This window comes from Marmota monax, unplaced genomic scaffold (genome assembly GCF_021218885.2).
Source record: "Marmota monax isolate L192 unplaced genomic scaffold, Marmota_monax_Labrador192_F-V1.1 WCK01_AAM20220418_F8-fsc00155, whole genome shotgun sequence".
Taxonomy (NCBI): Eukaryota; Metazoa; Chordata; class Mammalia; order Rodentia; family Sciuridae; genus Marmota; species Marmota monax.
In genome coordinates this window covers 2,655,119-2,681,943 of record NW_026694554.1, presented here as the reverse complement: position 1 = coordinate 2,681,943, position 26,825 = coordinate 2,655,119, and the positions used below count along the sequence as shown (strand labels likewise).

Sequence of the window (26,825 nt, the reverse complement as noted above, 5' to 3'; positions counted from 1 at the left end):
TAAACCCTGATCCTCATACCTGATCACTTAATGGACACATAGCTCAACTGAGGGAGGGAGAGTCATAGGCTTTCCCCATTTCCTATCCATACAGCATCTGTGACAAAGGCATGCCCAGCTGGGGTGGAGTTAGGAACTTCCTTACTGCAAGAGGAAAGGCATGTAGGAGAAGTGGTTCCCTGGATAGTATCGAAGGGAGGGGAATACCAGGGAAGTCCCACTTCCTTATCCTATCCAAATCTTTCCTTAGTAACCACTTCAGGAAACCAAGGCATAAAGTAAGAGTATATCCTGTCACTCAGTACTTCCTCTCACCCTCACTGCCATTCCAAGCAACCCCCCAAACCCAGCTCCAAAAGGACTTTTGATAAGGCTTTGGCCCAGGTCTGTTCATGCCATGTTCAAAGCTCTTGAGCTCTATGTTATACTGATCAAATGAACACGGAATACCCTATTCCTTTTATTAGGTTTTGGGTGAAAAGTCTGAAAGAGACAAATCATTTAGCAAAATAATCAACCCGATCTTTCAAAATTATTTTTAGTTCAGGAGAGGTATATCTGAAAATGGATCTAGAAATACATCTTATGACAGCATGTTTATGCAGATTTACCTGGAGATCTAAATCCATAGACCACAAGTCAAAATGCCCATTTTCTTATTCCCCTCCAACCCCTACGAAAAAATTGGTAGACACATGAAAAGGGGAGCACATAGTTGAGAGAAAATGAAATGAGGAGGAAAAGGATGTAGGCTTCCTTAATCTCTAACCTGGGGAGTTTAAGATTTTCCAGCATGATAGCAATTCTACAACCTTGACTTTCCATGATCCCAAGGCATTGTCCACATAGGAGTATCCTGCCTTGCACAGTAAAGTCTGGGTGGAAATCCAATCCCTGTTCTTCAATCAGCTCATGTTGGAAAGCTAGGGATGCTATTTCTCTTCATTTCAGATTGAGCTACAAGTACAAGTACCTCTACTTGGGCTCAGTATTAGCATTCCCAATCATGTAATAATGACCCGTGGGGGCTCTCTGATTTCAGGAGATACTCTAAGCTCTGCTTTTATATTTAAAAAAAGTCAGGCACACTTGCATTTTATTCCTTTTCTAGAGCAGGGGCAGAATGGGAAAATGTGAGTAACCAGGGTTGAAATACAGGTGAAGAATACTGGACACAAATGGAGGGGAAACTGATCCCCAAAGTTCCCAGGTATTCAGTACTAAAGTCTGCCTTTGAGTCTGGATGTCTGAACTCCAGCACTGCTCAATTATCCTCTTTTAGGAAAGCTAGTGCCTGAAGCCCATCTTTCTGTGTTTTGTTCCCTTATTTTCAAAGGAAGGCACAAATGCCTATCTTCCTCCCAAGATCTTCAACTCAATAGTCTTCCCCAATCTCTTTGTTCTTCTCTGCTACAAATATGTATTCGAAGTCTACTAATACGTTAAGTTATAATATAGGAAAATATGGAATTACCTTCATTTGGGAATCAAATGGAGTTGTCCTTCACAAGGATCTCAGCTGGTACTCAAAGGCCAGCAGTTTGAACAAACAAAAAGCATGCAAAGGAGGGGCAGTGAAGCCCTCTTCCCAGACTCTGCCCCAAAGTTGCAGCTAATATGCCCACCCCGATTGTATGGTTCCAAGGGAAGTGGGCCAATCCCTTTGTAATTGTATCAAATCTCTCTCTTGGCTGGATCTGACCAAGAACTGAAAAAATAAATGTGATAAGTAAACAAACTTTGGGACCATGACTGAAATTCATAGCTGTATCTTTAAGAAGAAAAATTCTTAATAAGAACACAGCCACTACTGACTCCATTTCTTCTTTGTCAGGAACTGAAATAGGAGAGGTAGGGCTCACTCCCCATGTTTGCCCACAAAACAGCCAAATGAAGTACCATGAGCGAGCTGGGCGAATTGAGTTTTACCTGTAGAATATTTCTGGTGCCTTCAGTAGCCATTGACTCTACTTGTTCCTTTAATCTAGGGTGAGGTGCCAACAGCTTCAGGATATCGGGAGAATGTTCATGAGAATCCCCCGGAAATGATGGTGAAAAGAAACTAAAGAGAAGCTGTGACATAAAACAGAAGACTTCACTACTTAAGTCTCTATAGGTGCTCAGGTGAAGGGGAAAGGAGTAGGGACGGACAGGGGACACAACTTTCAGGGCAAAACTCCCGGGAGGAAGCCCTGGACCCGTATCTAGACACACAAGGACAGGAGTCCTCACTTCATTGTGCATCAGAATCAACTGAGGAGCTTATGAAAAAGTCAGGTTCCTAGTTCTCACTCCTGTCACCCCCAGGTCTGAAGTGTGGCCCAGGAACCCAAATTTTGAGAAGGCACTGCAGATGCCTCTGTTACTTAGCCAAGATTAAGAGCCACTCCTCTGATGCTATTATTCTGCAGAAATATCTACAGAGTGATTTAAAAAAAAAACATCTGGGAAGAAAGAGAAAGACAGGTGAAGTTGGGAGAAATCTCAGTTGGAGAACCTGGAGTCACATCTATAAAACCTCCATGGGTAGAAATCTACAACTGTCTCCTAGGTTCCTTGCTCTTTTCTCTTTCTACCCATCTTGCTTCCTCTTCCCCTCCCTATCACCCCTGGGTCTTTAATTGCTTCAGAGCTGAGGGACTGAGCAGTGAAATGTTAGAAAAGCAGAACCCAAATTTCCTCCTCCTTCTTCTTCTTCTAGCTACTCCTTCATTCTGGCCTTCACTTTCCAGAAAATGTCATCTTAAGTTCAAGTACACAGGGCAGGCAGGTTCCAGTCTATTGATGGTTTTCATTGCAATTGGATACACTGGGAGTGTAGAGTGAGAAGAACCAGAAAGGACTGGAAACCAAAGATGTTTATTCACATGAAAACTGCACCATTGACCATCCACATTCATATATATATATGGTTCATACATACATATTATATTATATGTAACACAAGGAGCACAGGTCACTGGCCTTCTAAAACATACTCAGATGTTTAACATCTCGCTGCCCCTGGAGTGTTTGGAGACCTATTAGAGAACATCCCACACCCTTATTTAGGCTCCATAGGGTATTAATAGATAAATGAATTTGAAGAACACCAAAGTCCAATTTATTCTCTTGCTGGTCCCCAGCAGTTTCTTCCTGAAACGGTTCCCTCAGAGACTAGCATGTACCATGAAGCCATATCATGCTCAATCTTCAAAGCTCAGGTCAAATGCTGCCACCCCTCACTACTCCCATCTCTGATCTCTCCAGTCCCTCTCCTGTCCTTTAATGCTCTCTCCTACACCATGATATAATATGTTAAACTCTATCATCTTATGTTGTCCTGGAATTGTATCACAGATATAAGTCTGTTTTTTTCCTCGTGGCGGGCAGGCGGGGGGGAAGATCGGCTTCTGGAGGGCACAGAACAGATGTCCACTAAATGCTCATCACACTAGATGGAATTGAATTAAGGTACCTATCCATACCAGTGCCCAAGGAGAAGCCTAGCATGCAGGCCCAAAGTCCTCAGACAGATCCCTATGTTTCCTTCCACCTCTGGAAAATCCACTCTCCTGGTGTAAGTTGGCAATGGAGAGAGATAGAGGTTCTCGCAGTACCCAGTGCTATAAATGTTAGCTTTCAGAGGCCTCTCCTCCATAGGAGCCAATGTTGCTCTCGGAAACCCTACTGAGTGGCCCAACAAGACCAACCTACTTTTGAGGCAGTCTCCCTGGAATTCTTCCAAAAGAACATGATGTTCTTCAGTATAAGCCACACAGCATCCCAAGGCACAAGGATGAAAGGGCAGAGGGTAGCAAGAGGGAAAGGAAGCCAAGGGAAGAGATCAAAGGAAACAAGAAAAGAAATAACAGTGGCAGTTCCCTTCACTTTACTACCTAATATATCTCTCTAGGCCTTCTCATTGGCTTTGGAAAACAAAAGTTGTGGTCAACTCTCAGTGAGAATAATATAATAATTCCACAAGTGAAAGTCAATTCCACTCAGTTTTAACTTTAGGAAGGGGGTCAAGAAGGAAAGAAATTAAGAATCTGAGCTAAAAACAAATACTAAAAAGAAATGCAGAACTACGAATTCTCAGGCAGCTTTCTAATGTCAAATGAAGAAGACCCATTTTTGTCAAATGTTTAGCCTTGAAACTGAGACAATTCAATGAATAAGCACAGCTGATGCCTCTCCCATGTTTGTAAATGGCTGCCATAGCCTCATCACATTCAGTGGACATTCACCTCTAAATTCTCACACTACCTTCAGAACTATATAGCACTCTCTCAGGCATATGCTCACTTTTATTTTCTGGCATTCATATTAACAAGCATAAGACTAAATTCCTTGCTATAGATTAAAGCCTCTTTGGGTTTCTAGAGCTTTTCTCAATGCCTTTCCTCTCATCCCATTAAGCAGGTGTCAAAATGACAGTTGGTCCATGAAACCTAACTGGAGAGAGAGGTCAGTTCAACTGACAATTCTAGAACCCCTCCTGCCAACACCCAGTTGGACAAGCAGAGACAAAAACAAACAAACAAAAAAGAACTATTCCTTTTGAGTCCAACACCTGCCTCTTTTACCTTTGCATACTCTGTCCCTAAAGTCAAAGCCTCTTCTAACTGCCTTTGTCTATCCCAGAAATGAAGAGTTCTATTGCTACTCTAGGCCCAGCCCCACATGTAAGTGCTAAGACTCTGGACATGGACATGTCCTCCCAGTATGGCAAAATGTTGAAGTTGCTAAGAGGGTAGGCTTGGAAGCAGACCAAGTTGCTTCTGAATATTTCCCCACCAGTCACTAGCTGGGTGACCTCAGGAAAGAAACCAAGTCTCAGCTTTCAAATCTGTCTCACCATAGGAGGATAAACAACAGTGCCTACCTTCATAGGAAAACTGTGGAGATTCAATTAAATCTTCTAGATAAGGCACCTAGCATTGCATGATGTATAGCAAATGCTCAAGAAATGTTAGAACTCACATTGTGGACTACAATTAATATTTGAGGAAGGTTCCACAACTTGGAGCAATTTGTCCTGACCCATGCTCCTCTCAAGATAAACCTTGTGCATATACCCAAACCAGGTCAAAGAAACAACCCAAACAGGAATTTCTCCTTTAGTGGCAGAAAATCCAGAACCCAACTTCTGCCAAGTTTAACATTTTTTTGCTAAAACTTTCTTTCTGGAGACTTGAGACACCAGACTTATCTTTTGCTCACTTTCTTCATCCACCGCTCTCCCAAACTACACAGGGATAGAAGTGCTTGTGGCCTTGTGGTAAGTAGTGGGCAGGGCACCAGAGAACAGGGATGGCCACTGTTAATGTCAAACCTCCAGGCCAGTTAGACAGACATCAGAAGAGTAAGTTGCAGAACATTAAACAGCAAACTATATGAACTGAGGATGTTTGACCCTTCAATCATGCTTTCAGTATTTCATATAATTATTGGGGAGGGGGTAACCAGGGAATGAACCCAGGGAGACTTCATCACTGGGCCACATTCCCAGCCATTTTTTTTTTTGGGACAGGGACTCACAAACTTGCTCAGGGCCTCACTAAGTTGCTGAGGCTGGCTTTGAACTTGTGATCTTCTTGCCTCAGCCTTCTGAGTTGCTGAGCTTACAGGCCTGTGCCACCACCCCTGCTTCATATAAATTTTTATAGCAACCACATTCTCCTAGGACCCAAGAATTGGAATGGCTATTTGGATCATATGGATCATATTATAATGGTCTTTGACTTGTGTTTGTGAGATGATTTGTTTAATTTCTAACAAAGAAGATAACAGTTGCAATTCTCCTTCCCAGGAGCTGGCTTTCCTGCATGGCTGGTGAAACCACATTCAACCACAGAAAAATACCACAGCTGCAGGCAGCCCCACACCTCACATCACTCTTCAACAGCCAGAACATCCTCAGTTAGCCTCCCATGCCAGGTTAACATGTTTGGTTTTAGATCCCACTAACAATCCAGACCCTTAGTTAAAGAAACATTTCTCGAAGACTCCAATGAAAATGCAGGAACTGCACAATCTGACCATACACACAAGGAAACAGTATTTCTGACAATCAATTGACACTCGTGTCTCCTTCCTGTCCAATAAACCCAAAGAACCACATCCTTGTCACCCCTGGAGGCAGAGAGGGCAGAACCCTCATTCCCCGCCCTAGAGGACACAGAGTAGTGGGGGTTGACTGGACATCTGGATCTGATATCCTTCCAACTTCCAACTCACCCTTTGGGCTTCAGCTCTTGCTCTCTTGTTCTTTCCATCTAGTGATACACAGTAGAGAAATTCTCTCAGTGCTTCCTCCACCTTGCCTAAGGTGGCTAAGGCTTGCGCTTTTCTGAAGTGTGCCTGGAAGAATACATAGCATTCATTACCATCCTATTGATATAGGTAGGTACACATTAGCATTCAATACCCCATAGCAGATTGTTACTACTATTCAGATCAGTCACTGAGTACTTACTGAGCAGTCACTATTGTGTTAAGTTTCAAAAGGACTTTTTTTTTTAACCATATAACCAGGGCAACTTTTCTGAACCCCATTTTAAAGAAGACAAAACTGAATCCCAGAAAACTGACTTGCCCATAGTAACATATTCAGTAAATTGTGGAATTGGGGTTTGAACCTGGAACTGACTATATTCTTAACTGGTATGCCACATTACCTGCTCTCTGTCTCACCACTGTGGAAAGTAAAACCAGACATAGCCAGAACCCCATTTGACCACATATTAGCCTAGCTTTCGGGGCCCTTTCTGACAAGCCTTCCTTTGAACTAATCTGTCAAGCAGAAACTTAGTTGATAGTAGTGGCTTGAGTGAGCTCCTAGACTTGCTGATCATTTTTCAGAAGAGGTCCAAGAGAAGGATCATGACCTTTTCAAGACCTCAAAGTTCACGAGTGGCAACACTGGAACTAAAACTGTGGTCTCTGGTTTCCCAGAATGCTTTTCCCCACAAAATGGACTGCTCCCCTCTCCAGAGGCCTAACCAATGTTTTTACTCATGGAACTCTCCTGGTTTCTACTTCCTCACAACTTCTTTTAAAAATATAAAGAAGTCTTAGGGCTTCTCAAGGTCCAAGCCCAAGTACTCTGGGAGAGACTCTCTAAAGAAAGTAGAGGAACAATCTGGGGAAGAGGGAGGAAGAAGAAAAGAGGAGGGGAGAGAGCTGCCTTTTCTTTGTGCCTTGGGATAGTGAATAAAATGGTCTCCTAGCTTGTCTTCTAACATGCTTCCACATAGCTACAGGAGCTGGCTGGAAGCTACCTTCTTCAGCAGTGGCCCCTACTCCAAATATCTTGGAATGTCTCCCCATCTCCCCATCCCCCCACTTCCTTCTGGAAGCCTAACCATGGCTTATTTGGGAAGCTTATGTCTTCTCCTGTTGCTCCTCCCCACTGTGCTTACCAGGGACCCTCTAAAGAAAGGTGTGTATGACACTGCAGGGCAGCTAGAGTGATAGGTGTTAGGGAATTAGAGAGGCCTCTGGAAACGCACTAATTGACCAAGCAGCAACTCATATACTCTACCTACTCTGGGCAGCCAATTTATCCCACTGTGAGCTGTACCACCTGCAGGGTGCATTGAATACTACTGGGCCTGGCTGGATGGGGGGAATAGAGCTGCTAGGTGAGCTCCCTCCCCTGGAGCATTTTACATAGAAATGGTGGGAAATAAGCAAATCCGGTTGTGAGCTAGTTTTGAATTATATGCCTCAGTTCTTTCAACCCTCAGGACTATATAGAGTTCTCTCATCATTACCCTCCCCCTTACCCCATAACTATAGGAAAATGCATCTACTGCTTAATATTTGCATCAATGATTCCTTCATTAGGGAAATCACTTTTCCCATTTCATCAAAAATGTGCTTCTCCCTCCCCACCACAGAATTTTTTTTTTTTTTTTTTTTTTTTTTTGGTACCAGGGGCACTTAACCATGAGCCACATCCCCAGCTCTTTTTATATTTTATATTGAGACAGGGTCTCACTAAGTTGTTGAGGCTGGTCTTGAGCTTGCAGTCCTCTTGTCTCAGCCTCAAGTCACTGGGACTATAGGTGTGTGCCACCATGCCTAGCCAAAATGTGCTTCTTGATCCTGCTTCCCACCATGATTATCAAGGCCCTTAACCCTAGGTCCTAGGCTTAGGGTGAGAGTGGGAAAAGTTGTTAAGAAAAGTCCTCTTATCCTCAGGCAGCTCCCTGACTTCTACCACTAGGAGGACTGAACCCCCCCCCCCAAGCCTTCTTTCATTTAAACTGCTGACTTGTAACTGTAAATATATTCCTTGGGGAAAGAGAACATATTGACCCATTCATGATATGAACCTGAGATTCATCCTGATAGTAACAGCAGAGTATACAGGTCCACAATGTTTCTAGATCCAAAAGCCATTCTGATAATCCAACACTTTCATAAGCTTGACACCAAAAATTCATTAGGTGACAAAACTTGACTTGAATAGATGTAAAGTGCTTTAAAGTATTTGTCTTACTTAAGTTTGAACTCTCATGCAATTTGCTGAAGAGATAGTATGTTTAATTAGTGTGATTGGGACTTTGTCCAGAGCTCATTGAGGATATTACCTAATGCCTGACCTTTCCACAATCAGAAACATTCTGGATTCTAGACACATCTTGTCCCATGAGGTTTAGATAAGGCATCATGGCCCCAGACTCGGATAAACTGGTTTCCCGATCCTGGAGTTGTTCAGAAAGAGCATTACACCAAAACACAGAAAGCTTTCTAGCTTGCAGAATGTTCTCTTGACCATGGTCACCTTTGATCATTATGCAATGAGGCAATCCGGGCAGATAACAATAGCTCTGTTTCTACAAATAAGGACATTCAGAGAGTGAAGCCACTTCCCCATGGTCACTTAGCTTGCAGTGGTAGAGCCTAAGCTCAAATATAATCTTCTAAACAAAATATTGACATGTAGAGGTTGGTCTGAGGTCAGGCAGAGATATAGAAAGTGACACTTTGTATCCTGACATCCTGAGAGATGCCTAGCCTGTCTTTCTTCCCACCCCTCCCATGTGGGGGAAGCTTGGGGATGCAAGTTGACCTACTATATTAAAGATTCAAAATGGCACAACCAATGTGTGAGTGTATCTCTTCAAAGAAAACTAAGCTGCTGAGAAGCCTATCAGTAGAAGTTCAGGAGGGCCACTTCAGCAATACTTCTCTCACCTCTTTCTACTGTCCCTAGAAAATGAGGAAGATGATGATAGTGGTGGGGGGTGATAGAAAATTTATATAATGCTACACGCCAGACATTCTTCTAAGTATCTTCTCTATATAAGCGCACATAATCCCCACAACAGCCTTATTTAGTAGGTGTTTGAATATATGTGTTTTATAGATGGAGAGATGAGGCACAGAGAAGTTAAGTAATTTGCCCAAAGACACACAGGTAGTAAAATTAACAGAGCTGAGACATAAACCCAGGTAGTCTGGCTCCCGATTCCATATTGTGGAAAGTCTCAAAGCTCAGACTGCTCTGCAGGTCACCAATTGAAGACAGAATGAGGGAAGAATCCAGTTCCCTTGGAGACTTGAATCACCCTTTGCCAAGGGATGCGCCCTCACCCCCAGCTCCTTTGGGAAGCTTTCTCCCTCTTCTGCTTGAGCTTTTAGTATTACTACCCCCAGGGAGGCAGCCCTTCCTCACAATTCCTATATACAATTCAACCCTTTTTTAAAAACTTGTTGATAGATCTTTATTTTTATTTATTTATTTATATGTGGTGCTGAGAATCGAACCCAGTGCCTCACACATGCCAGGCAAGTGTGCTACCGCTGAGCCCCAGCCCCAATTCAACCCTTTTTTATCCTCCCAGTCCCATACTCACCTTAAAACCCATTGGGCGAAGCTTACATGCTATTTCTGCATCATGCAGTGCATCCTCATGAGACTCCAAGGTGAAATAAATTTGAGAACGGTTGCTGTAGAGCAAATGATCATTTGGAGCTGCCAAAATGAGAGAAAAAAAGCCCTCATTAAGAGCCTCCAGCACAAACATAAGTCTTGTAAGAGGGTGGATCTTGAACAAATGACAAGTTATCTAGAATGTTTCTACTGGGGATCAAAAGGGTTAAGCTCTATTTTCAGTCCTATTATCTTCCTGCTTTCAACACATTGCTGGCCACTGTGTCAGAGCTTCCCCAACTTCAAAGAAGCAATTTGCCCCCCTCTCTCAAGGTGTTCTTTAGAGGTTTTGTGATGTTTATGTTGCATTGACCTAGAGGAAATCCTGTTTCATGGCTACACACAGTGAGTGCCTGACAGCCTTGCTTCTGAGTGAGGTATCATCACCAAGGGATCAAGCCAGAGAGAAAAGGGGGATGTGGCCAGATGTGACTCCTGTCCTGACCTTCAGCAAGACAAGTCCCTGTTGGTCTTCTAGGTGGGATGACTGACATTAGCAGCATCTCTAACTTCAAAGCCCAGCATATATGAAGTTTCCAGGAAAATGGAAATGTGTTTATAAGACCTCTTCCTCCCATAACAGATGTCAAATGTGAATGAACCTAGGCAAGGCTTCTGGAAATAAGGTGAAGCTGTGTCTTACCAATGCTTTGAATCACTAGATGCCAGGGCTGAACAGGCTTTTAGAGATCATCTGGCTCAACTGACCCATTCTTCAGATGTGGGAAATCAAGGCCAGAGGGGAAGGCTTCACTCAAGATCATGCACTCAGTTGGACAGAATCATGGCTAACTGACTACACTTCAAAACTTCAAAGCTGGGGTGGGATCAGATTCCTTTTTCTGTAGACAAGTTCAGTATTTAGAATAATAAGACACTGGCCATCTCCAAAACAAAGCTAACCTCTGTAGCTTCCTCTCAGAAGGGTGAAGAGGATATTGATTTTTTTTCCCCAGACTGCTCTGAGGAAATTAGCAAAGGTATAGGGAAGACCCTCCAAGGGAAAGTGGTAGCAGCAACAGTGGAGCCAGAGAGCTGGAAGGGGCTTTCCTTCTGGCCCCTTAGGGAAAGGCTGAAAGGAATGGAACCTCCCTCCCAGATCTGTACTTAAGTCACCTCCACCTGTTTCATTCACGTTGCCCAATTCTTCCCCAAGCTCTGGACTCCAGCTTCTGCTACCGGCAACAGACTTTATGGATTTTCCCAGAAGTATGCTTGGGTGCCCAATTACATGCCCTTATTACATCAGCAAAGAGTTCAGTCTTTTCTGTCCCTCCTGTTGTGCAGCACACGACAGCCTAGTGGCGACTCACAATTTGCCTTGCCTGGACACAAACTTGCTTGTGATGTTGGGGGCGGGGATCTCCTTTTCCCTGGACCACCAGCTTTTGCATGTTCAGCCCTTGTTCCTTTCCGTGCCTGAATTACCTGTTGCATGCTTTAGTGGAGATTCAACATGTGGAGACTCCAGCCCACTCCCTCCTCCACCCATCAGAGTCCTGCCCAGGGCATCCTCGGATCCCAGAGCCCTGTGTACCCTGCCTCCTCCCCGACTTGCTTCGCCAGACACCGCGCCCCGCCGGCAGAGCGGCTGGCAGCCTGCCCAAAATAGGCAATACGGGCCAGCAGCTCAGCGGTCACTTCCTGGGTCCAGACTGGTGGAATCAGAATCACTGGAGCAAAGCATGTCCCCGAAGGAATTCGGGTGCCCTAGTCCAGCTCAAGGTGTGGGACTGCCACGTTGCCCTTGAAGCTGCAAAGCCCACCTAACCCCAGGCAGCTCGGGAAAACGGGACAGAGGCGTGCCTCTTCACAGCCAGCCCGTTTCCCTGGGGTCACCAAGCAGTAGCCTGGTCCCGTCGCCCTCTGGGCTGGTTTGGTTAAAGGGGTTCGAGGTGCCGGTGCAGGCTGCTGGCTGGCGGCTACAGCGGCTGTGGGGGGTGTGGGGGGGGTGCGCGTCTATTTCAGCCAAGGATCGTGTGATAGGAAGCGGTGACAATGAGTCACAGGGCAGCGGGGCGCGAGCGCTCCCCCTCCCCCCGCACACGCTCGCGGGATGGTTTCCGAGGCGAGCGTGGCCCACTTCGGTTACCTCAGCTGTTACACAATCCCGCCCGCCCGCGCGGAGGAGGGGCTGCCCGGCCCGGGCCGCTAGCGGCCCTTATGCAACCAGTGCTCTCCTGACCTAATTCCAGGCCGGACCCACCCCACAGGGAGCCGCGGCCCCGGAAGGGACAACTCCCAGAGGCGGGAGCCGCAGACGCAGGCGCCGACCTGACTTCTCTGGCTGACAAGAGCGGGGAGGACCTGGCGCGAGTGTGGGAAGGGTGCGAAGTTCCCCTCCTAGCAGGGAAGGTGCGGGCAGGTGTAAGAAAGAGCTCAGGCGTGCAAAGGGAGAGGGAGAAGGCGAGAGAGAAATAGAGATGGTGACATTGAGCAAGACAGAAACCGAATGACAAAGATTCAAAGAGACGGAGGAAAAAAGAACAGGGTGACACAGACAGAAACAGAGACGCAGAAACACAAAAGCATACAGAAGACACGGAAAGAGACAAAAAAGCAACAGACAGAGGCACAGCTAAAGAAAGCTAAAAGAATTTTTAAAAGTCCCAGAAATCTCCATCCTGCACACAGGCAGCAGTCCATCCCATTGTCCCCGGCACGCTCCTCTGCCCTGGTCCTTCCCCCATCTCCCTGCTGGGCTCATTCTCCCGCCCCCTCACGTCGTGACCAAGCCCTCGCCCTCGCCGGGGCCCCAGTGGCGTGGTGGACTCACCCAGCCTAACTGCCTCATTGTACTTCAGCAACGCCGCCTCCACCTGGCGCTCACGGTACAGCCGGTTGCCCTCGTGCCGGAGTTTCGATGCCCGTGCAGGGCCCGGAAACAACTTGCCCAGGAGGCCGCTGAGCACCACGTTGACCCGTAACGGCGACGGCGCCTGCTGTCCAGCCCTCCGGGCCCCACGCGCCCGTCCAGAGGCCATCATCAACGTGGAAAGCTTGACCCCGCACAGCGCACAGCGGCGATCGGCTGCCCGCCCACGTTCCAGACACAGTTTACAAAAGGTGTGGCCGCACGACAAGGACACGGGGTCTGACAGAAATCCATGACACTTCCGGCACTTAAAGCCGTCCCACACCTCGGTGGCCGCTGCCGCCCCTGCCTCTTCCGCCGCCACAGTGCAGCTTGTCGCGCTACTCGCCGAGGGCGCCGGCACCAGTGCCTCATCTTGCGGGATGCTTTTGGCCAGGCAGCGCGCCAGCTGCTCCAGCTGCTCGGCCACCAGCAGCTGCCGCTCGGAGAGCTGTCTGTACACCTCGAGAGCTTCCCGGAGGCGCCCACCTGACGCCAAGGCGTCCGCCTGTGTGAGCAGGACTTTGCACTCCTGGAGCGTCGAGTTCCTCGGAGTCTGCTCTTGCTCTGGCTCCCGCGTCGGTAGAGGTTCCGGACTCTCTGTAGCCTCCTCCGGGTGGGGACCGGTGTCTACTCCGGCAGCTGATGCTGCCCGATCCACCGGCTCCGACTGCTGTAAGTTGCTGCTGCCCAGCTCGGCGGGCAAGCTCAACATCTGTTCACTCTGAAATGAATCCATACGGAGAAGGACCGCGCGGGGAAGAGGCGTCTAGGGACCAGGAATACGGAGCAAGGAGTCGCGCCTGGAAAGAACTGAGACTGCCACTGCCGCGGTGCCACCACGCACCGGCCCCTGCCGCTTCTCCGCCAGCTCCATGCCGGCCGCCCCGAGCCGCCTAATAACTGTCTTGTCTCAGCAAAGTGTTATATAAAACGGTACCACGTGACTCCTCACCACGCTGCTCATTGGCCGGCAGCGGGGAAATTGTTACAAAACCAGACAGTTTTGTAACAGTGTTGCGCTTGCTTCTTTTGGCTTCGCTTTTCTTGGCTTCTTTTTGAGGTTGTTTGTGTTTACACTCTGCCTAATTTCCCACTTGCAACTTGGCTTCTTTTGGAAGGGGGAGAGGAACCCAACTTCTTCTCTCAAGCTTCTCCATCTCCAAACCCCACCCCATCCTACCTCCAAACTGGCCAGCAAACAGGTTCCCTCTGCCAGGCGCTCACTACCGCTCACCCCCGCCCGGTCCCTTCGTGGAGAGCAGGTACCTCCAGGCGCGGTCCTCGGGGTCTTCTAGGACGTGGAAAATGCTCCCTACTGGGCCATCGGCTGCTGTCTCTGAAGGGACGTGGGTAGTAGGGAGGCATATCGGCGAAGTACCCCCACCCTGGGGCCTCTGCCGGAGATCCCTAGAAGACCCACCAGAGCTCCTTGCCTTTCTCAGGGGACTCCCTCAAGGTGGTGAGTGCAGTTTCCCGAGGGCACTTGGTCTTCGGTGCTGAGAGCGACTTGGAGCAGAGTGTCCGGCGGATACAGAAGTTGGGCAGCGCTCGCTGGGCAGTGAGGGACGCGCGGAGATGTGCTTACTGGCTTGCACCCCAGAAGAGGCACCCCACCACCCCTTCTCACCTCTTTGTCCCCAAACGCCAGAACCAGCGCTGGGGACGGGGGTCGGATGCCTCTCTGGAGAAGCACCGGGCCCCCGGAGTTACTGGCCAGATGGGCGCGGCCACTAGAATGGCCTGCTGAGTTCGGTGGGTACTTTGGGGTCCTGGGAGAACGGCAGACAGAAGACTCAAGCCCCGAGCGCTAACTCGGGAGAGTGTGAATCCTGGAGCGGCCAAGCGGCCTCCAGGTTCACCGCTCCTGAGCGCTCCTGAGCACGTCACAGTGTCGGGCTGTACAGCAGAGGTAGGGCTGGGCACAAGCCGCAGGGCCTGCCTCACAATGGTTAGGGTGCCCCGCAGGTACCAAGCATACCTCCAAAAGTACTGAGTGGTAGCCAACTGCACACGCTTTGTCTCCCGACCAACCCCGACATTTCAGACGGGAGCCACACGCACGAATGAGCAGATATAGGCTTGGAGACCTAAAGGAATAACGCATTTCCAAAAGTCAGTCACGCTGCTCCAAGCTGGGAGGCAAGACCTGGGCTTGCCTGTGGCTCAGCCAGCCTTCAGAGCCTGCTGATCCTTGGCAACACCAGAAGCAGGAGTTGGAGCAGAGTGCCGCAGCAGGGGCTCCTGAGGTGTCCATTTCCTATCTGGCTGACCTTGGGCATATCACCTAAACTCTGGGAGCCATCATTTTCACTTCTGAACAAAAGTTAGGGATGATTTAGTCGGGATTAAATAATATTTCAGAGCTGAGGACAGCAGACTCCGTGGGGCTCTGCACCTCTTTGTGTGATTAATCCCACCATGACTCAACACCAAGGTTCCAGAGAACAGATACTGCGCAGGGAGCCCTAGAGCCTCTCTCTGGTAAGACAAGAATAGAGGGACAGAAGGGAAAGGGGAAGTAGTGCATAGACAAAAGAGAAAACAGAGGGACTCAGAATATCACCAGGAAGACGTGGCGAACACAAGAAATTTTGGCTTGAAGCTCTGTTTTTTTCATAACTTACTATGAGACCTTTGGCAAATCCTCTCAGTCTTAGTTTTTCTTAATCTCTAAGGTACCCTCCAGCCCTAACCTTGAGTGGTTTTGATCCCAAAACCAGATTTCAGGATGCTAACTCAACTTCTTAAGTACAAATGATTAGACCAGAAGCTGTGGGTGGTGCTGGGATTCAGGGTTACAGTTAGCAGCAGTTGTGGAAAGGCAGCAGTAGCTGGAAGGCTGTCCTCTTAGCCAGGGTCAAGCCTGAGCTAGATTTTGAGGATAGGGCAATCAGTCAAGGGCCAAGAAAACGTGGACAAGGTGACTATGCCAGGCAGTCAGGGAAAAGATGGAGCTTCTCGTGACTTGCTGTCTGACTGAGGAGCTCCTTTCACCCCTCAGTTTTCCTTGCTGTCAAATGGGATCCCTAACACTCAGACACCTGTAGGAGGGACAGTCTGTGGGGCAGATAAAGAGATTTAAATTGAAGGGCCATGAGATAGATAATGATTAAAAAAAAAAAAAAAACCTTGAGAGATTTATCCTTTTGACATGTCTTCAAAAACCAATGTTATCCAAACTGTCTTCCAGGTGCAGATCTGTGATATACCTTGCTTTCTGGACCACCTTGACAAGTGAGCACCTCTTGTATTGACCACCCTCCTTGCCCTGTTGATGAATGGGGAAACAAAAAGGACAGGTCAAGCAGAAGGTCACAGTCCCGCAGTCATGGAGAAGAGATGTGTTCTCCAGGCAGCCTCTCTTGGCAGCTGTATATGTAAGAGACTGACCATGAACTTGGTCAGGAATGTTAATAGCTGTCAGGGAAATGAAGGGTACGCTGGTGCCAAAGGTAGCACCACCTACTCACTGACCAGATTCCACAGGGAGTTTGATGTTGTATTGTAATCAGGACTGTCTGTAGGGGCACACCAAGTAAGTTTCTATTGAATTCTAGAAAACTTGACCACTTTACTTAAGTTAAACAAACATTACCTTGATAAACATTTGTGACCAACTCTGAAATGTTACTCAAAAATTCCTCCTTTCTGCTCTTACTAATTGGAGCCCCTGGAGGAAGGGCAGAGGAGAGATTGGCATCTTTTCTTAAGATGCAAATATTCCTTAGAAGCCCAGATTCCTTAAACTTCCATTTTTTTTTGTTGTTGTTGTTAAGATCGTGGGTGGATAAGGTGAACCTGGAAGAAGGAGCTAGAGATGAGTTACCCCTTATTTCCACTGACTACACAGCAATAATTTTTTCAATTGGGTTCTGAGAAACCTCTCTGGTGCCCAGAGGAGAGAGCAGGAAGGACTCAACCTTAACTCTCCTCAACTAGGGCAGTATTGTATTCATTTCATGTAGTGAGCTTCCAGGTACAATTTCATTAAGAAGAGATTTTTCCCTTTGAAATAAAAAGTTTGAAAGTCATGGAAATTTTCGCCTACTTTCATACATTTGGTGAGCATCATCTATGGACCAGACACTACTCTTGGTACTGGAGATATGTTAAAGCAGCACTTAGCTCCCAGGTCATCCCTCACAGAAGATAGCATTTCTTTTCCCCACACATTCTTCTACTGGCTTCCCATGTAAACTAGATGCTCCATGAAGGCAAGGACTGGTATGTCTGTCCTTCATCTCCTCCTCAGAGGACAGTGGACATGGCAGTGGACATTCTGGCCCTGGCTAGTAGTATGCAGAGAGGAAATCCAGCTAAAATGTAGCTTTTCCCTGGCTCATTCATAGTTGAGATAGTGGGTGTGCGTATAATAAATGGCTGACAGTCCCATACACTAAACAATTCTGGGATGGAAGAGTCCAGTTAAAACCAGAAACTTGGGGGTGAGGAGTGAGCAACCTCTCTCTCTCTCTCTCTCTCTCTCTCTCTCTCTCTCGATGGAAACTTTCCCAAAGCATGCACTTGCTCTCTATTTGAGTTTCTCATTTCATAAACTGGGATCAATTTGTAGTCCTTACAGGAAAAAAAAAGGTATCATGGGCATTAAAAAATTCACGTAGGAAAAAAGACTGCCCCTTGCCATAGAGTGTAACCCAAATCCAGCACTAACAGAAAGTTTACTCAGTAGCCCAGGTTTCACAGATGAGGCAACTCAGTGCCAGAGAAGGCCAGTGACTTGCTGCATGTTGCAAAGGGAGTTTGTGACATGGCCAGGATTGGAAGCTAGGGCTCATCTCTTTGTTTAGTTTTTTCCCCCAAGTAATCAAAAGCCTCCAAAGCACGCAGAACATCCCTCCAAATAAGTAAGAAATTATTTTAGAAATTGCACTTACAAGATTTCCATCAATTCAACAAATGTTCATTGAACATACACTGTGTACTAATGGAGCTGATATTTGTGGAGCAATGATAGAAAGATATAGCACAGTCTTTATCCTCCAGTAGCTCACTGAGTAAACAAGAGGCAAAGATTTGAAACAGATAAAAATAACAGGCACTATGTGATAAGTGCCAAAATTGAAAGAATAGTGTGTCCAAGGAAGTACTCAAAGTCAACAGTCTGTGATGCTTCCCAGCTTATAGCGAAGGTGACTTTAAGTTAGGCGAGAGGGTATTTAAGTAGCTGCTGCTCAATTCAAGGGGATTTCCTAATACATTGGGAGCTAGGTGGCTTGGAGAAAGGAGGAGAATTTCAAGCAAGTAAGCTAGTTCTTAGCCTCAGAATTTTTTTTTTCAGTGTTTGCAATCAAACCCAGGCTTTTCACATGATAGGCAAGCACTATATCACCAAGCTACCTTCTCAGCTATGGAATTTGTACTGTTAATGGATCCTCACATGATCATGGTGCTTAGCTAGGTGTGGTGTCCAGTTGTATAAAGGATGATGGAGAGTAGATTAGAGTGCTATACACCAATCCATCTCTTCCTTCCTTATCCTCAGTTTCTCTAGGGTAGGAACATCAATAATTCTTCTCTCAATTTTGCTGAAAAGCAAGTTGAGAGTCCAGAGACTTTCACAGATGTGCCCAAGGTCATTCTTCAACTAGAGGTCACTCTGGTCTCCTACCAACCAGTAGAAACAGAAAGATGGCAAAATATCATCCCAAGGAATATTTGCTTCACTTCTCTGCAAGACAAGTCTGACCCACTTGGTTAGCCAGGGAGTCTGTTGCCCAAAGTACAAAAAGGAACAAATCTGTGGAACTGCCAGGTGTGTAGAACAGAGCCCAAGGCGAGGTTAGTCCCTGGGAGTGCAGTGGCACCCCCTTTCTCCACAGAAAAGCCCTCTTCACCATGGCTGATTTTAGGACTGTCAGCAAAAGAGTCCATTGTAGATAAACTTCCTATTTTCATGTTGCCCTGTTTACTTGGCCACTGGCCGAGAAGATACTAGCACTCCAGGTGCTGGACACCCCCTTACTAGTTTTTCATAAACGTATCCAGTATAGTACTTTGAAGAAATGTGCAAACAAGGCCTCTGGCCTTGAGCTGGGGCTTCACAGAGATGTCTACATTTTTAAGATAAGTTACAAATGGGTTCCATGGTAACAGCTGGCAGGGGGAGGCTAGAAAGAAGAGAAGAAGCTCTCCCCTTCTCAGGTGTTGTCCTTGAAGAGTTAACATGCCCAGAACAGTGAAAGAAAAAGCTGCTTTTATGTGAACTTCTGCGGACTGTGAACTTCTGAGCCCCTCCCCTTACATGCTGGGTATAAAACTCTGAAACTCCCTGAACTCAGAGTTCAGGGGATTGATTGATTACAGCAAAGGCTGAACCCTCTGAACCTGGCTGCAGCCAAATAAAACTGTTTCCTGCTATCTTCGGTGCCTTGCCTCATTTGTCCCTATAACAGGAGCTTGGAGTTCTAACTTTGCGATGTGATTCAGCCCAAGCCACTTAACTTCTCTATGTCTGTTCTTTACCTATTAATAACAATGCACAGCGTCTTTGTTAGGATTAGCTACAGTATTGGAAAATGCATAGTGCCGTTAGTCCTGATGTGATTCCTAGGAACAGAAGGGATCCACAGCCATCTGCCAATAGTTATGAGTAAAATATGTGCTAGCTGCCCTCAAAATAAGCATTTGCTTCTGAAAAACCAGCCTCTACCTCAGAGCAAAGCCTGTCCAAGGAAGGGCCATGAAAAGATAATTTCGGTTTTACTATAAATTACTGCAAATTCTGAACCTGCTTTGAATGCCTGCCTGTGCCTTGAACTCACCCATGCCTGGCTCTCTGACCAGATAGTAGCCCTCTCTGAAACCTTAGTGATGCCTCACAAATCTTGGCCTTCCCTGGCCAGATAACGACCCTCTCTGAGGCTCTAATGGTCCTCATAAATTCTGATTTTGGGGCCAGCAAAAAATGTAAACTACCATTAGTGTGATGCTTGTCAGAGTTCTGTTATCTGTAACTTTCTGGGCTATAAAGTTGGGCTGCAGGAAAGCTGCTGTGGCTGTCTTGTTTCCCACCGTTTTGGGTGGGAGAGGCAGCCCGGCCGGTCGAAATAATAAGCTTGCTTCAATTTGATTTTAATTGGAGTCAGTGGTCTTTTCTTGCATCCTGGTCTAACATTTTGGGGGCCCCAGCGAGATGACCCTGCCAGACCAGATCACAAGACCAGACTGCTGGAAATTCTAAAGCCGGCCTTCGCTCCAAGGCTCCAGGCTGGAGAGCCACTCTAGGGGGTGCGCACCTTGAGACGTTCCAAGGCCCCAGGGTGAGCCTTTGGTCCCCGGAGCACTGCAGTGAACTGCCGCACTAAAACTATTAGCAAGCACCTGGTGGAGGAGGCCTCCATAGGTAAGTGGTGCCTTTATAACATCTGGTATCTGGTTAAGGGAGATCTCTTCTGAAGACAGAGAGGTGGCTTGGCGAGGCTCACATATTCTCCTGTCCGGGACAATAACAAGAAATCGTTCTGTCCTCTGTTCTGTAGGGAATTTCTCTGGAAGGGTAGAGAGGTGCCAATGGGCACGCATGCGCTTCTACCCCAGGAGCTTTAGCAAGATGTTGCATTGCTCCTCTGTTTTTCTGTTTCGATGCCGGGTTTCTGTTTTCTTGTGTTTTGTTCTGTGTTCTATATGTTTTTTGTTTGTTTGTTTTTGTGCCTTTTGTTGTGTGACTTCTGTGGTAAAAACTTAAGGATATTGGACGTGAAAATGGGTAATAAAGCAAGTAAGCCTGACACCCCTTTGGACTGTGTTTTAAGGAACTTCGATGAACTTTACCCCCCTTTGTTAAGCAGGATGAGAGAAGCTCCTAGCTGGCTGCTGGAGCACACCCTTGCAGACGGCAATGCCTGCTGGGGATCTAAGAACTGAGCAACTCCCAGATTAACAAGTGAAACTCCTTTAAAACCCCTTGCCCCTCCAGATCAAGAGAGTCACAACCTTTGGGGCAGAGTCCCCTGTGTTTCTCCTTTGTTAGCAAAGCAATAAACCTCCCTTTTTCTTTTTTCTCAAAACCCTGTCCTCATTATTAAATTGGCATTAATTGGCTTCGAGGACAGGAACCGAACTTTCAGTTACAAATTTTGACACCTCAGGGAACTTTAAAGGAGCCCCCAAGGAACTTTTTGAGGGCTGACTACTGAAATGTTAGGAGATATGGAGCGTGCCTGGGTGGAACCGAACCATAGGAGCTAATCCTGTAAGTAAAAGGAGGGACTGAGGGACTCCCAGCAGCCCTATTGCTTCGGGGAATTCCTGCCTTCCTTCCCTGCACTGTAAGGATTATGCCACCTCTGTCTACTTAAAAAAAAGAGAGAAAAAGGAAAAGGGAACACTAAATGCAGTAAAATCGCCACCAAGACCCTTGATTTAATATTTCAAGTTGCCCCTCTGTGAAAACATCTGGTCCACTCATAGGGACATCTATGGTGCCACTGGTGTAGGAGTCAAATGGGAGTTAGAAAATTGGGGAGATTTTTCTCTTATCTGCTCTGTTTTAAAGGTTCCTGTCAGCCATAGTCTGGAGCTCCTTTCTGTCTGTCTGTCCTGTGTCTTTGTTTGTTTCTGGCCCTTTAAGACATGCACAATAATGTGTTGATATTATAAATTGTTTCTTGGGAATGATCTTGGCTGAATGTGTGTCTAAAAGATGATGTTTTATTGTAACAATCTGGTATCTGAATGGGTTTTTGAAGCATTGCACAATGTTGCAGTTAAAAGTTGGGTTTAGGTAATTGTTTAGTTTATGATTTCAGATAATTCATGCCACAGAACTTAAATACTTAGGATGGAAAACTAAAGAACTCTACTTCCAAGTTGGAAAGTGACTCCCCAATCATTCAGTTTTTTTTCACCAATTTTTGAATTGGGTATCCTGGGAAGATGTCACTATGTGTACCAGTGTGTTAATTTGGACAAAGATAGTAAATTATAGTATGGTATCTCTTCCCCTCAGTGTGTAGGACTTGGGAATGGAAGTGTTGGATTGGGGGTTGGTCTAGCTTATCAAAATGACGTTAAATAGTGAGAGTCTTGGAAATTTTAAAGCTTAATTTTGGATATAGATGGAAGTGTGTGGTTGTCTTTAGGAACTTCAGAGCAAAGAAAGTAGCTTAATGATCCTGAAGGGAGTTGTTCTGATGAGAGCTTTTATATTATCAAGTAAGATCCTATTTTCAGTTGTGTGTGAGCAAGTTTTTCTAGTGTAGGAAAAAATTTTTCCTTTGACAAAACAAGATATAAAGGTATAAAATTTTTTGAATTGTATCTTAAACTTGTATCATAATTTTCAACATCCGAACCTGAAAATTATGACTTATGGTTAAAATGCCTTAGGCATGAGGTGTCTGCTCAGAATAGTAGTTTTCCCTGCTTCTTCCTGACCTAAGCCATGATTTATGTTGAAATGCAAATGAAAGAAGCCTGCAAGCTCATTAGGAGACTGATCTGAGGCCTAAGGGGAAAAAAAGGTAAATTGTATGGTATTTACTAATTACTGGCCAGTCATTTTTCTAGGACTCTTGTTTTTTCTTAGATTCTGTATTTTTTTGAGCTCATGATTTTGATCCTACAGACCTAGGTTAATGTTTCTCTGACCAGTTCTCCACCAACTGTGGAGTTTTTGAAACATTGCAATGGAGAGTTCACCTGCAAAAAGCCATAAGGCCTTTACTATTGTGTTATGTGTGCACACTTGTGTTATGTGTTGTATGTCTATATGTACATATGTTCGTATATCATATATATAATATATAAATTAACATATATAAGGAGCACTCATAAAAATTTTTTTAAATGGATCCAAAGATCTTTAATTCACATAATTTAAATGGTTCAATTTAAATTGGATAAACAGATAAAAATAAATGTCTTTAAATTTAAGCTTACAAATTTTTCTAGGTGTTCAAAAAAACTAATAAAATATTAATGTCTATAAAATGTCTAATATGCCTTGGTTCTAGGACTTTTCCTTCAACAAGAAAAAAATTGGTTAACACTGTTCAATACATTTGTCTAATATTTTGATAAATAAGTAAAGTAAATTTGATATGGGATTACTCATTCATGAGTACTTTTGTTAGATATCTGATTGATTTACTAAGGTCTGTATAAGTTTGTTTTTACAATCAGTCATGTGTTAAAAAGACAAAAATTTCTTAAAACATAAGTTTACCCATAACATTGTGTTTGTTAAGTTTTATTTTTTTCTAGAGCAAGCAATCATAAAAATTAAACAACTGGTTAAAGAAGAACTGTTATTTTAGAGCAGTGTACTATCATTTCTTTAAAAGCTAAACTTGGTTAATATAAAAACATCAATGTAATTGTGATGCTATTAATGTGCTCATATCTTCCAGGTATACAAGTCTGTAAGTAGAAGCTTTAAAAGAACATTATATCAAGCTGGTGTTCTAAAGTTTTTTGGTAAAAAATATATTGGGGATTTATTTACCTGTTATCAATAAGATATGTAAAGTTTTATGTTACTTTTTACATTGGGGAACAATTTAAATGTATTTTTAAGTTAATGAGAGCCTAATCTATGTAAAGGTTAAAAACTTTCTGTTGAGAGCCACAGTTTAGTCAGAATGAAGCCTGGCATTTTGCTAGAGGGAATGGTTGAAAGGTGACCCTGCTCCAGGAATAGGGTGGCTCCGGGATTAGGGCGGATCCTGCTGCCTCGGGTGCCCGCTACATTGGAGTTCCCAGTTGAGTTCTCAAGGGGTTCTGAGAGAATTGGCGCGGGGAGCTCGGTGGAGGGAGTGTGTTCCCTGGAAGTGTGTGTAGAGTGCCGGTGAGAGTTCAGGAATAAAGAGTTGCTGTTTGAACCTACAAGGCTTTGTGGCAGCTCGGTTATTTTGTGCCCAGACAGACTGCAGCAACTTTCAGCCTTTCTTTAATTCATGTTTTAAATGTGATATCATATGGTGTTAGCTAATGTTCATGTGACCTCAAACAATTTATGTAAACTTTGTAAAATGATATGTAAAAAGCAAAGATCAGATTTAGAACTAGAACACTTAAGATTTATAAAGAGCCCTGCCTTACCTGAGATAAGGCTCTATGTCCCATCCTACTACATGTGAGAATGACTACGAAAGCAGTAGTCCAGATTTTAGTTCATTTAAAGTTATGTTCAAAAGTTGTTTTTTTTCTGTCAAGATTACTAGGATCTCAAACAGGGGATATAATGTATAACTCAGCCAAAAATTCAGGGTAGCTATTACATGAACTAAGTGTTTTTACTCTTGTTAATTTTATTTTGTAATTTCCTTATAAGTGATCTAAAGATTCCCTGTTAGTGTTTTACAGAAGTGTTGCTTTAAGAACACAACATGGGTTAATTTAAGATAATAAGCCATCACCTACAAGACAGATAGGATAATACAGATCCCAATTAATAAAAAAGAAATAATTGTAAAGTTATAGACATTAAAGCCCAGTATTCTTAATATAAGGCTGTTAAAATTTATTTGCTGGATGTTTAAGATTAAGTTTTAAAATTAAAGTTAAATTAAAAGGGCCAGAAAAACCAATATTTGGCTCTTGCCCTCTGAGTCAGTCTGAATCCAGGGAACAGGGGACTTCTCTAAAGAACTTTGCAACTCTGGGCCACATAACCTCCCGATCAGGGAGATTAATGAGACCACTGGAGAACAGAAAGCTAATCAGTGCATTTGCTATGAAGAGGAGGGTCATCAGAGAAGGGAGACATCCCTGATGCTTCCGAGGGAAGCCACATGGTCAAGCAAGACCTGGACCCATCCTAGCGCAAATGGCACTAGCAGAACTGAGAAGCTGCTCTCAAGTTTCCCCAGGAATGACTCCCATAAAAACTCAGCTGACTGTTAACAATAGATAGAAACAAAAGTCAGTTTGACTGCTTCATCTTAAACACTTAGCAAAGACATTAAAAACCAAAACACAGCCATTCCTGGGCATTTTAAATAATAATGATGATGATTATAATAATAATAATAATAATAAATTTAATATATACACCTTATGTTAGCCCCCCAAAATAAGTAAGACTGGAGGCTACAAAGAAGGATTCTCAGACAAAAATGCTTGATGACTATAAAAAGAGACTATCAAGAGGAACTACCAGAGTAATTTTTAGTTTAAGGCCTACAGATATTCCTAACTTACACAGGTAGGCTTGGTGTTTGCTAGTATGATTGTTCAGCCCTGAGTAACAGAATTAAAGGTTTCTCTATTAGACACAGAGGTCATACTAGTAAAAGGATTTTACATGATCAGATGATATTATTAAACTGTATCTTATGGAAAAGGACATCTGCAACACTAAAAGTTTAATGTTGTGTTTACATTCCTGATAACTTTAAAATTGTTAAAGATTTACTTTTCTATATAAAGGCCTTGTCCACTCTGGCCTTATTATGGAGACAGCTTATCCTGGTAAATATATATATATATATATATATATATATATATATATATATATATATATATATATACTAACTTCTCAGCCCTCACACCTCCTGGTGAGGGAACTTCTAAACAGTGACATGTTCCAGCTGCAACAACATTTATTCAGTACTCATGGTTTTTGTTTCTCTCACAGAAGCACCCATCCCCAGATGACTTTACAACCTGTTCTTCCCCAACCAGACTTCAAACTGAACTGACTTCTAAAAGGAAGCTCATGTCCCTCATGCCGTGCCCCCTCACGTCACCCCCTCTCAGCTCAGAAGAAGCCAAAACAAGTGAGCCCCTCTTCTTACAACAATGGAGCCAAAAACAAATAGACTGTCAATATAAATAATTAATTAAGTCAGGTCAAATCAGGGAGACCGGGTTTGGGTGAGTTAAAAAAAAAAAGTTGGAGACTGTTACCTGAGGGATTAAAATTCCCTCAGTGCTCTTCCCCTACCCTATCAAAGATTTGAAAGGGACACATAAGAAAAGGGGGGAATGATAGACCCAACCTGATCTTTTCTTAAAATTGGGAGCCATCTCGCCACAAAGCCATGAAAAGCTAATTTTGGCTTTACTATAAATTACTGCAAATTCTGAACCTGCTTGGAATGCCTGCCCATGCCTTGAACTCACCCATGCCTGGCTCTCTGACCAGATAGCAGCCCTCTCTGAAACTTTAGTGACACCTCACAAATCTTTGCCTTCCCTGACCAGATAACGACCCTCTCTGAGGCTCTAATGACCTTCATAAATTCTGATGTTGGGGCCAGCAAAAATGTAAACTACCATTAGTGTTATGCTTGTCAGAGTTCTGTTATCTGTAACCCCCCTTTGTGTAACTTTCTGGGCTATAAAGCTGGGCTGCAGGAAAGATGTGGCTGCTGTCTTGATCCTGCGGTTTTGAGTGGGAGAGGCAGCCCGGCCAGTCAAAATAATAAGCTTGCTTTAATTTGATTTTAATTGGAGTCAGTGGTCTTTTCTTGCGTCCTGGTCTAACAATATCTATAGATGTGGAAAATCCCACATTTTACAACATTTTCACCACCTCAAAAGGAAATCCCCACTCTTTAGCTATCACTTCTCTATTCCCCCCCCCAGAGCCATTTGTCTTCTTTTTTTTTAAGCGAGAGAGAGAGAGAGAGAGAGAGAGAGAGAGAGAGAGAGAGAGAGAATTTTAATATTTATTTTTTAATATTCAGCAGATACAACATCTTTGTTTGTATGTGGTGCTGAGGATGGAACCCGGGACGCACGCATGCCAGGCGAGCGCGCTACCGCTTGAGCCACATCCCCAGCCCCATTTGTCTTCTTTCTGTCCCTATAGATTTGCTTATTCTGGACATTTCAAATAAATGGAATCATAGAAAATGTGGTCTGTGTAACTGACTTCTTTCACACAGTATAATGTTTTCAAGGTTCATCTATGTTGTAACATATATCAGTACTCGACTCCTTTTTATAACCAAATAATATTCCAAATAATATAGGTAGCCACCTTTTCTGCATGAATACACCACATTTTGTTTACACACCGATCAGTCAATGGACATTTGGTTGCTTCCATCTTTGGGTTATTATTAATAATGC

The 26,825-nt window shown here is 44.6% G+C and overlaps 1 protein-coding gene and 1 long non-coding RNA gene across 4 annotated transcripts in view; one reads left to right on the top strand and one right to left on the bottom strand.

The window, feature by feature from the left end:
• Lonrf3 (LON peptidase N-terminal domain and ring finger 3) overlaps positions 1-13,521 on the bottom strand; it is a 38,107-nt gene extending 24,586 nt beyond the window's left edge. The window contains exons 1-4 of one of the 2 annotated variants that reach the window (XM_058571671.1): positions 12,705-13,521; positions 9,852-9,970; positions 6,223-6,345; positions 1,930-2,073 (exon numbers count right to left, since the gene is read on the bottom strand). In XM_058571671.1, coding sequence (XP_058427654.1) covers positions 1,930-2,073; positions 6,223-6,345; positions 9,852-9,970; positions 12,705-13,521 — 1,203 coding nt within the window. The remainder of the gene's footprint in view (positions 1-1,929; positions 2,074-6,222; positions 6,346-9,851; positions 9,971-12,704) is intronic. The other variant, XM_046420912.2, reaches the window with a different exon arrangement.
• Positions 13,522-13,665: 144 nt separating this feature from the next.
• Positions 13,666-26,568, top strand: LOC124076841 (uncharacterized). Of its 2 annotated transcripts, XR_009224601.1 has the most exons (5): positions 13,666-14,047; positions 14,228-14,537; positions 15,976-16,019; positions 25,384-25,525; positions 26,438-26,568. It is a non-coding gene; the product is annotated as an uncharacterized LOC124076841 (long non-coding RNA). The 2 variants fall into 2 exon arrangements; XR_006846481.2 differs by lacking the exons at positions 25,384-25,525; positions 26,438-26,568 and having other exon boundaries at positions 15,976-16,816.
• The last annotated feature ends 257 nt before the right edge of the window (positions 26,569-26,825 follow it).